Source organism: Psammomys obesus, unplaced genomic scaffold (assembly GCF_907164565.1).
Source record: "Psammomys obesus unplaced genomic scaffold, mPsaObe1.curated_primary_1811, whole genome shotgun sequence".
NCBI classification, from domain to species: Eukaryota; Metazoa; Chordata; class Mammalia; order Rodentia; family Muridae; genus Psammomys; species Psammomys obesus.
Window position 1 is genome coordinate 5600304 of NW_026596088.1, and position 11292 is coordinate 5611595.

At 48.1% G+C, this 11292-nt stretch overlaps 1 protein-coding gene across 5 annotated transcripts in view; it reads left to right on the plus strand.

The window, feature by feature from the left end:
• The first annotated feature begins 8482 nt into the window (after nt 1-8482).
• Nucleotides 8483-11292, plus strand: part of Ern2 (endoplasmic reticulum to nucleus signaling 2) — a 19191-nt gene continuing 16381 nt past the window's right edge. For all 5 annotated transcript variants that reach the window (XM_055627624.1, XM_055627626.1, XM_055627625.1 and 2 more), the window contains exons 1-2: nt 8483-8607; nt 10656-10761. In XM_055627624.1, the coding sequence (XP_055483599.1) occupies nt 8518-8607; nt 10656-10761 (196 nt within the window). In that variant the 5' untranslated portion in view covers nt 8483-8517. The remainder of the gene's footprint in view (nt 8608-10655; nt 10762-11292) is intronic.

The following is an 11292-nucleotide window of genomic DNA, read 5'->3' on the forward strand; positions in this document are numbered from 1 at the left end:
TACTCCAGCACTCCTGTAGCCCAGCCAAGGGTGACCTTGAACTCCTGATCCTTTTGCTTCTACTTCCCTAGTCCTAGGATCAAACATGCACCACCATGCCCAATTCTATTAGGTGCTGGGGATCGAACCCAGGGCGTCATGCTTGCTAAGCAAGCACTTATTGGCTCCCCACACCTCTCTCTTTCTCTCTCTCTCTAATGAATTCATCATCTAAGTGATAAACACTGTGGAGAGTTCCACTGGCAAGGATCAGAGGATGGTCTCCAATCAACATCTCTTAATCCAACAATCCACAAGAAATAGAATCTACCACCCGCAACCACAAAGGGGAGCTGGGAAAGGGCTCGTTCCCTAGTCAGCCATTTCAAGAACTGCAGCCCTGGCATAGGCCATGGTTACTGCCTTGTGAAGGACCCAGTTGACCCCATGCCTGTGCTCTTGATTCTAAAACAACTGTTTTTGGTCCTGTCTCTGTTGCTTATTCTATAAGCAGGAGAGGTCTCATTATATAGCCCAAGCTGGCTTCAGACTCCCTATGTAGCCCAGGCTAGTCTCAAATTCATACTCCTCCTGCCTCAGCTTCCCAAGTGAGATCAAAGGCACGTGCCACCATACCTGGCTCAATTCCATTGTTCAGCCAGCAATTTGCTATGTAGAAATGGCTAGCAAATAAATATGTCTGTGGGGAATTATCTTGACTGCATTAACTGAGGTGGGAAGAGTTGCCCACTGTGGGTGGCAGCATTCTCCACGTTAGGTGATCCTGAACTATGTCCAAGTGGAGAAAGCAAGCTGAGCACAAGCATGCGTGCATTTCTTGCTTTCTGGTCTTTGACTACAGGTTTCCTGTGGCCGGATGTCTCAAGCTCCTGTCACTGTAACTCCCCCACAATGTGGACTTCAACCTGGAACTGTGAGCCAGCGTAAACCTTTCTCCCCAAAGCTGCGTCTGCAGGGCATTTTATCACAGTAACAGGTAAAAATGTTGAGACAGGGAGGAAGGAAGCGGGCTCATCATCAGAAGCTCCCATTCACGCTTAGCTGGCTCCACTGTTTTAAGGCCTGTGGCAAGGTAGAATATCATGTAAGAAGGGCATGGTCAAGGAAACTGCTCACCTCAGGGCAGCCAGGAGGCATGTGGAAAGGCACACCTCCATGACCTACTTTTTCTAACTTCTTCCATCTCCTAGTCTCCACTATTTCCCAGTATCACCATACAATACAAATACATCAGTGGGTTAATATTTTGGCTAGAGCAGAGCCCTCGGAACCCAGTCTTTGGTGGTGGGGAGCAATCCTCCAACACATGAGCTTTGTCTTAGGATACTTCTATGAAAGCATAAGCATAGTTGTCCTAGCACAGCTTATATGCTAACATTATATTAATATTGTGCCTTCACCATATATTCTGATACCTAATAAAGCAAGCTCCTCCCTAATTTTTTTGGACTATGTAGCTCTCTCTGGTCTGGAACTCACTCTGTAGACCAGTCTTGCCTGGAGCTCACCTCCTTCTGCTTCCCACGTGCTGAGACTAAAGGCATACACCACCACACCCAGAAATCATTTACTATTTCCAGTGATCTTTAGCCTTTAAAAAGCTTAATTTTCATTATAAGCTAAGATTTTCATTATACTGATATCTTAATTTGGTGAGAATTGATGTTTTGGCTATGTTAAGTCTCCCTACATAGGGAAGTTATCTTCCCACTTGTTCACAGTTTGAGTCCTTCATAAATGTTTACAAGTGTCTTCATGTAAATCCTGTCTTTCCCCTTAAATTGATCCTTATGCATGTTCTCTTTGTTGTGCTTATGATTCTAATATTTTTCCATTTTAAAAGTCATTGATGTACATACAATCATCCACAAGACCGACTCCAAGATTGCCAAGGGATTAATAACAGCTACAGGAGCTCAGGTTAATAACATGAAATGGCGTAGTATATGCATATCACCTACACATACACACCTTAAATCACCTCTAGTTTGTCTATAATACAAAATACAATGTAAGTGCTACGTGAACCTCTATTTTACTGTGTTGTTTAAGGAATAATGACAAGAAAAATATTTGAGCATGCTCAGCAGAGATGTATTCTCAGGGATCTGTAATGGCTCAGTGGTTAAGAACACTTGCTACTCTTCCAGAGGACCTGAGTTCGGTACCCAGCACCCATGTCAGGCAGCTCACAACCTCCTGTATCTTTAGCTCCTGGAGACCTGACACCCACTTCCCTACAGCTGTTTGAATTTATGTCTGCAGCCATTGGCTGAGTGTGTATTAGGAACACTTTAGGACACATACTTCGGTGCAGGGACAGCAGGACGGTAAGCATAACCCTGTTTGGTTTGTTTGTTTGTCACATTGCTGGGGGTGGAGCCCAGGCCAGCACCTCCTACATGTTCTACAAATACCGCTGAGTACCACCCCAGCCCTTCAACCCACTTCTTTATAGCTTCATACAAATGCACAGCCTTTATACAAGGTTTAACTTTTATCTTCAGCTCCCTTTGTGTCAAGTGGAAGAAATTCAGTCCCATCTGGCTTGCCCCAAGTTTTCTCTTGGGTGGGTTTAGGTTCTACTGAGTTCACACAGTGCCAGGAGATTGCTCAGGGAGAAACACTGATTGCCATATAAGTGTGGAGGGTCTGAGTTCAAACCCCCAGGCCCCATGTGAAAGCTGGTATGTAGCATAAAGTAATTCCAGCACTAGCACAGAGAGGTGAGTGACAAAGACAGGAGGATTCCTGGAAACCTGTGGGGAAATAACAGAGAGAGCCTGTCTCAAAGGAAGAGGAAGGCAAGTATCCTTGCCTTCAGGCGGTATCCCCTGAGATGATCATGGTGTCATCTCTTGTCCTCAATGCCTCTGCTTCATTGTTCCTCTTTCCCTTCCTAACTCTGCTTTTCTCCTTCTCTTTTCTTTTCTCCTTCTCTTTTCTTTTCTCCATGTCCCTCACTGTGTCTCTCTAGTTATCTGTCTATATCTATTTATTTATCCTCTATCTACCTTTCTTTCTATTGTTTCTCTACCATTTGCCTATTTCTGTATCTGTTTAATGTTGCTTTAGCAGAATGTCACAAACTAGGCATTTTTGTATCCTGTATTGTTCTATTGCTGTGAAGAAATACCGTAACTGTCTTAGTTAGGGTTTCTATAGTCTGATGAAACACCATAACCAAAAACCAAGTTGGTGGGGAAAGGGTTTATTTGGCTTACACTTCTGTAACACTCTTCATCATCAAACAAACTCAGGACAGGAACTCAACAGGGCAGGAACCTGGAGGCAGGAGCTAGTGCAGAGGCCATGGAGGGGTGCTGCTTACTGGCTTGCTCCTCATGGGTTGCTCGGCCTGCTTCCTTACAGAACCCAGGAACATCATCCCAGGGATGGCACCACCCATCATGGGCTGGGCCTTCTCCTGTCAATCACTAAGTCTCTACAGAAGCCTGCAGCCTAATGTTATGGAGGCATTTTCTTAATTGAGGTTCCCTCCTCTCAGACAGCTCAAGCTTGTGTCAAGTTGACATAAAACTATCCAGCACAATGACCAAAGCAACTCTTATAAAAGAAAGTGTTTAACTGGGGGCTTGCTTGCACTTTAGAGGACCACCCCATAATCATCATAGCAGAAAGCATACAGGTATGATGCCGAAGCAGTAGCTAAGCGCTTCGTATCCTGATTTGCTGGCATCAGGCAGAGAGCAAGAGGGGCTGGGCCTGGCATGGGCTTTTAAGACCTCCAAGCATAGCCCCAGTGATAGGCCTCCTTCAGTAGGTCACATACCCTTCCCCTTCCCAAACAGTTCCATTAACCGGGAACCAAACATTCAAATATATAAGCCTATGGGGGGCATTCTCACACAAATCACCATACTAGGTAAATTACAAAACGATAGGAATCTATTTGGAGACTGGGGGTGAAGTTCGGCGGTAGAGCTCCCGCCTAGCACACTCAAGGAGGGCATGAGTTAGATCTCCAGGACCATAAGATGGGGAAAGAGTCAGTGTATTCAGCAATTCTTGTCTCATCAGTCATTCCTTCAAATCTAGATATATACCCTGAGCTCTTTGATATCTCCAAAATCAGGTGGGTTGTTGTTGCTGTTGTTGTTTTGTAAGCAACCTCTCTTCAATTTGAGAAAGGCTTTTTCCCCTACAGGAGAAAAGACATTCCAGGGGGTGAAAAATGTGTTCGTCTTTCAACTTTGGTCTCTCCAGGGTTATAGGCATAGAGGAAAAACAGCAAGGAGAAGACGGGAATGACAACACAGGGGCTCGGAGTCCAGAACATGAACAGGAGCGACTTGCGTTGTCTTGTTTTCCGAATTTTATGATGTTTTTAGAACGCATATAACTTTACTATAATCACACCCACGCAAATAATTTACTCCGGTTCATTTGTAATCCTCATCCTACGCTAATCAAATCCACTTACATGATAAATATTTGTTTGTTTGAGAGAGGGTCTCACTTCGTAGACCAGGCTGGCCTCAGACTCCCTGAAATCCCCTTGCCTCTGCCTCCTAAGCACCACCACACCTGGGAGAAATACTTGTACTCTAAGCCCATTTCTCAGAACAACACAAATGCTCAATATAGCCATACATAGGTTGGCTTAGCTTCTTGGTTGACAAACTGCTTTGGAGATAAAGTTACAACTCCTGGGAGGATTGAGGGAATAAGGCACTGCTCAGCGCACAAAGCAACGGACAACTCCAAGGAATTGTTTTTAAGGCTTTTCCCCCTAATGTGGTTGAGTGTTTGCCGGCACCACTAGCCTGCAGTTCCAGGAGAGGCCAGAAGAGGGCGCAGGATCCCTGCAACGGAGTTACAGGCTATTGTGAGGGAGCTGGGAATGGAGCGTCCGCCCTCTGCAAGAGCAGTTCAAAATCTTAACTTCAGAGTCCTCTCTCCACCTTCTCAAGCTCCGGAACCTCAGCGTTGACGTTTCCTCCGGAGGGATCTCATGTCGTGAGGCTGGCGGGTTATCTGCGGTTGCGTGGGATCTTGACTCTGACACCTGCAGAAGATCCCTCTAGAAAGACACGAGGAAGGTCTGGAGATGCCATCCCAGCTGAGGACCCCTGAAGCACAACCAGCGCACGCCTATGATCCCAGCACTCAGGGAGGCAGAGGCAGAGGCAGGCCAGTCTCTGAGTTCCAGGCCAGCCTGGTCTACAAAGTGAGTCCGGGACAACCAAGGCTACACAGAGAAACTGTCTTGAAAAAAAAAAAAAAAAAAAAAAAAAGTTGGTTCCGCTGTGTGACTGGGGACACACCTTCTGTGCTCTTACGCTACTCAGTCGCGTGCAGGTCTGTGCAGCACAGTGAGCCCTGAGCCCGCATAGGAGGAGCTGGGAGGGGTTACCAGCCTCACGCATCCTCAAGAGGCGCTCAGGGCTGAGCAAATACATGCTCTTCACAGCAGGGATTCGGGCCAAGTAAATGTCAATGAAGCGGTGTGCTGGTTGTTTTAGATCAACTTGACACAAGCGAGAGTCGTCTGAGAGGAAAGAACCTCAGCTGAGACAGTGCCTCCATGAGATGCGGCTGTAAGGCGTTTTCCTAAGAGCGATGGATAGAGGAAGGCCCAAGCTATTGACAAAGCAACCTGAGGGCTGGAGAGACGGCTCAGAGGTTAAGAGCGCTGGCTACTCTTCCTAGAGGTCCTGAGTTCAATTCCCAGCAACCACATGGCGGCTCACAACCATCCATAATGAGATCTGGTGCCCTCTTCCGGCCTGCAGGCACACGTTCAGGCAGAATGCTGTATAAATAATGAATAAATCTAAGGAAAGCAAGCGAGCAAGCCGGTTGAGCAAGCCATGGTGAGTGGGGCCAGTATGTGCACCCTTCCATGGCCTCCGAACACGAAATCATCTCCTGCCTCCAGGTTCCTGCCTCGTCGGAATTCCTGTCCTGATTTCCTTTGATGATGAACAGTGAGGTGGAAGTGTAAGCTAAATACACCCTTCCCTCGCCAAGTTGCCTTTGGTCATGGCGTTTGATAACAGCCGTAGAAACCCTAAAACAAGTTGTATATGAGAGTAGGATAAAGGTGAATCTGAGGGGTAAAACCGAGTGAACTGCCGAGCAGTGGTGTGCCTTTAATCGCAGCACTTGGGCGGCAGAGGCAGAGAGAGCTTTATAAGTTCGAGGCCAGGGGCCAGCCGGGTGTACCGAGCGAATTCCAGGACATCCAAGATTACACAGAGAAACCCCGTCTGGAAAAATCAAACCACACAACCAAACAGAAAACAAAAGCCGAGTGAATTAAGAACCTTGGTGCTTCCTTTTCTCCACCTTAGGCCTCTAAAGCTGTGGTAATTTTCACAATTCACCATCACCAACATTAGCCATAACAAACTAAAGGAAGCCACAGAAGAAGAAATACACTGATCCGTCCTTCTTTAACACCACCCACGCAGATTGAGTTAGGCTGAACCTATCATTCCACCGGCCGCTGAACCCGTGACCCACCCGGGTCGCCAATAAGAACGCTCCTGCCCACTGAACCTCGGTAATTGGTCCAGAGAGAGCAAACTATTACCCTGGCCAGGCCTGCGCCAACCATTCCCAGAGTTTTGCTGGGGCTGACGCTGTCTCAGAAGAACACTGCCCTTTGCCCTTGTACAAGCGTCAGTGTGCCGGGTTCCGTGGCCTGCCAGGCTCCGGGGGCATCCGAGCCCCCACGCGTGCCTCATTCACCGCAAGGAGCCCCTGGGGGAGAACTGGGCTAGGCTGTGGTGCTAAACCGTAGGGCATTTGTTTATGAGCCTGGATTCTAGAATCAGGCAACTGGATTTGAACCTTACCTCTGTCAGCCATTTGTTCCTCTGGGGTAGACTGACCTTTCCTCGGTTGAACTTAGGGTAACTTCACTCAGGTTCAGACAACTTGAAATAAACGTTTTTGTTTTGTTTTGTTTTTTGTCTGTGCTGTGTTGTATTGTAACCATGTTCATGTTTGTGCACACATGTAGAGGCCAGAGGTCAGCGTCAAGGTACCTCCCTCGATCACCTCTCCGCCTTATTTTTTGAGACAAGGTGTGTCACAGATCGCCACTCGAGTTAACTGGACGCCCAGCGAGCAACAGGAACCCACTGTCTTTGCGTCCCCAGCACTGGGCTACGCCTGGCTTTTCTACGTGGGTGCTGGGGATCTGAACTCAGGCCCTAAGGTTTACATGGCAAAACATATAACTCTGAAGTTATATATATATATATATATATATATATATATATATATATATATATATATATATATATATGTGTGTGTGTGTGTGTGTGTGTGTGTGTGTGTGTGTGTGTGTGTGTGTGTGTGTGTGTGTGTTTATATATATGCATATATTTGTGTGTGTGCATATATTTAGTTATCATCACGAAGGAGGCCAAAGGGGGCGGTATGTGAAGAGACCTGTCTGATGTGACTTGGGGAAAGAAAAGGGGAGGGGGGAGAGTGTCCAGGATTGTAGCTGCAGCTAGAAAAGGAAGGAGTCTGAGGGACGTTGTGTGCAGTGCTCTGGAGCAGAAGGACTGGAGCAACAAGTTATGGGTTTAGGAGGTAACCGGGCTGATATCCACCCCCCGGAATAACAGGAGAGAAGCTGGCCAGGGGCATCTGTTGTTTGCTTTGTTTTTGAAACACGAGTCCCCATAGCCCAGGCTGGCCTTGAACTCACTGTGCAACCTTAAACTCCTGCTCCTTCTTGCCACTGACACCCACGCAGGCAAAAATACCCACGCAGCATAAAAATATTTTTATTTTTGAGATGGTCAGGACCCTACCAAGGGCCCTTCTGTTCCGTAATGTCTGAAGTCTTTGTTCCTTTGCCCTTGTTTGTTTTTCAGTCAGGGTTTCGTGTAACATCTAAGATGGCGGCAGATTCTTGAACCCCTGACCTTGCCCAGCCTTGACGTCTTAACTACGTGGATCTATACGCTCTACAAAGATAAAGACCTTCTCTGTCTTGCTCGGCCTTCTAGCCTAGTAGATCATGAAATATCGGTTGGACGAATGACTCCTTCAGTTAATTCATAGCTCGTAACGACTCAGTGGCGAGAGGCAGGCCATGTGAAGAAATGATAAAGAGCACAAGCATTGGGGTAAGATGTCCGAATTCTAGGCCCCTTTGTGAGCCTGAGCCTCGCGATGGTAAGGACGGAGGAAGAAGTTGACGGGATGGAGAGATGGCTCAGGGATAGATAAATCTAAAAACCAAGTCAGCGCAAGTCAACGCAGACCTTGGCAGGTTCCCTAGCGCTGGCCTCCGTTAGCAAAATCCCTCCCGGGAAAGCTCAAACTGTCCACATTTGGCGCGAAGGTGGAAGGGACTGGGTGAAACGTGGGTGTGGTGGCAAGGGCGGGGGCCACCACAGGGCGAGCCTGAGACAGCTTTGCCAGCTGGCTCTGTAGGGGGCGGAGTCTCCCAGCCGAGGGAGCTCCGCTATAGCCTGGAAGCAGGTTGGGAGTCGAGGGAACTGGCTCCTTTGTGGTTGCCCACAGGCTATGGCGGGATCAGTCTCGGGGTCCTCACTGTGGTCTCCCCTCTGGTTCCTGCTGCAGCTTGCGACGTTGCTGGGGACGCTTGGGCCACAGGTAAGTGCAGGGCCAGGGGACTGGGGATGTAGCTGGCCAATAGGAGCACCTCTCTCTCTCTCCCTCTTTCCCTTGGGCTCAGGTCGCCCCTCATAACTTGAGGAGATGCCTCTTAAAACCTAGCTCAGCCTCTTCTGTAGCAGGGAAAGAGGTGAGGGGAGAGGTCATAGGGAGGAGACAGTAAAGTCAGGCCTCTAAAACCTTTTGAGGATCCCGTTTTCTTGAAGAGTATGATCCACTTAGAGTCTTTGGCTGAGAAACTGGCTGCGAAACCGTGGTTCAATCTCTGGACTGTAGGGCTGGACCATCTCCTCCCCTCAGGCTTGGAAGTTCAGGGACTAATGATCAAATGTAGATCTGCTCCAACACGCCTGCTAGGAGCGGATCAGTTCACTCTGCCCAGCCAGGGGTCCAAGTGTGCGCCCTACCTGGAGTCTCTCCCCAGTTAAAGTGACAGGGTAGAATTAAACACCAGAAGCCCCTCTCCTAGCTCAGGCCCCATCCATACTTGCCAAGTAATAGTGGGAGCCCGGTGCCACCAGATCTGATGTGTCTGGAGAAAGTAGAAATAAGAATGATAATTTAAAAATCTGGATTTTTAAAAATAAAAATGTGAGCCTCTAAGCCTAGCAGGCAGATCTCTATGAGTTCAAGGCCAACCTCCTCTACATAACAAGTTCCAGGACAGACAGGAATACATAGAAAGACTCAGTGTCAAAAAATAATAAGTAAATAAGTAAATGTTCCCATTAAAAAAAAAAAATTTTGGATGTGGTATTTTATTTCTCTAATCCCAGAACTCCTGAGGCAGAGGCAGGAAAATTATCAAAAGTTCAAAGCCAGCCTGAGCTACAATGGCCAGCACCAGAGCTAGACTGGGAGGTCTTGTCTCACAAATAATAATAATAAATAATAATTAAAAGCAATATTTCAATCACTGTAAGCATCAAACAAAATTCTTTTGGGGGCAGCCAATCTGAGGCAGCCTTTTCCCTGGCTCATCTCTCTATCAAGTTGCAGATGGCAAGACTGAGGCCCAAAAGAAAGGAGCTAGATGGTGGACTCCTGATTCTCCAACAGATACCACTGGCTCCACCCCAGACCTGAGGGTCCTGAAGCAGGATGTGGCCTTCTCAGGGGTGCGGCTGGGCCACCCGGATGTTAGGGTTCCTGCTCTGAGCTCAGCCTCACCCTGTTTGCTCAAGGAGGGCCCAGAGCTGGCAAGTGAGCCCAACAGGGGCCAGATATAAGGTAGCTCCAGGCCTCCCTCCTGCAGCCATCAGGGGGACTACAGAACTTGGCACTAAAAGCAGCTGGGCCAGTCTGGGGAGGCAGAAAGGGTCTTCCAAAAAGAGGTGCACATTTAAGTGAGGAGAAGAAAACCACGCCCACTTGTGCCTCAGTCTCCCTGACCTGGACAATGGGGATACTCATAGTCACCATCCCAAAAGGAAGATGTATATAGGTCAGGGAAGGCCTTTTGTTTGCCACTGAGGCTTGAGGACCTGAGTTTGAATCACCAGCACGCGAACCAAAGCCCGATGAGTGTGGGCACGAATGTGAAGTCACCCCCGTGCTGGGTGGCAGGAGTCAGGGTGGGAGTGAGGTGACAGGCAGATCCCTGGGTCACTCTAGCTAGTCTAGGAGGGTCAATGAGCCCCAGCTAGAGACCTGTCTCAAAAGCTGGAAAGTGATGAGGGAAGAGAACGAATACTAACTTATGCATGTGTGCGCGTGCACACACACACAGATGCACATACACACACAAACGTGCACACAGGTGCATGTAACACAAACACACATGTGCACACAGATTCATATCACACACACAGCCCTTTGGTCTGCTTTGGAAGACAGAAGGACACGGGGGAAAGGAGGAAGTGGGATTCAAAGTCTCCTCAGCTCCCTCAGCTCCCACCGTGACCTCCTCCATAGGTCAAGTTCATCTTTCTTCCTATCTCTGTCTCATCAACCAGCAAAGGCAACCTGGGGCAAAGGCAAGGGAGTCCTGGAACACTCAGATGAGATGCTTTCATTTCTCATCCCAGGTCCAGACCCTCAGGCCAGAGAGCCTTCTGTTTGTATCTACCTTGGATGGAAGTCTCCATGCCCTGAACAAGCAGACAGGAGACTTGGAGTGGACAGTGAAGGACGGTGAGCGAGGAATACCTGTCTCTCTTTAGTCTCAAAGTGGAGTAGGCATTCATCTTGACACAGAAGATAAGAACACGAGCATGAAAGGGCTGGAGAGATGGTTCGGTGATTAAGGGCTTGCCACACAAGCAAGAGGACCTGAGTTTGGGTGTCCAGCACCCACATAAAAACAACTACTACAGCAGTGTGTTTCCGGATCCCCGCACTGGGAAGACAGACAAGAAAATCCGTGGGACTTCCTAGCCAGCCAGCCCAGCCAAATTAGTAAGCTCCAAGTTCAGGGGGACACTCTGTCTCAAAGAAAAGTAGGAGCCGGGCATAGTGGTGAATGCTTGTAATCCCAGCACTCAGGGAGGCAGAGGCAGGAGGTGAGTTCAAGGCCAGCCTGGTCTACAAAGCAAGTCCAGGACAGCCAAGGCTACACAGAGAAACCCTGTCTTAAGAAAGAAAGAAAAAAAGAAAGAAAGAAAGAAAGAAAGAAAGAAAGGAAGGAAGGAAGGAAGGAAGGAAGGAAGGAAGGAAGGAAGGAAG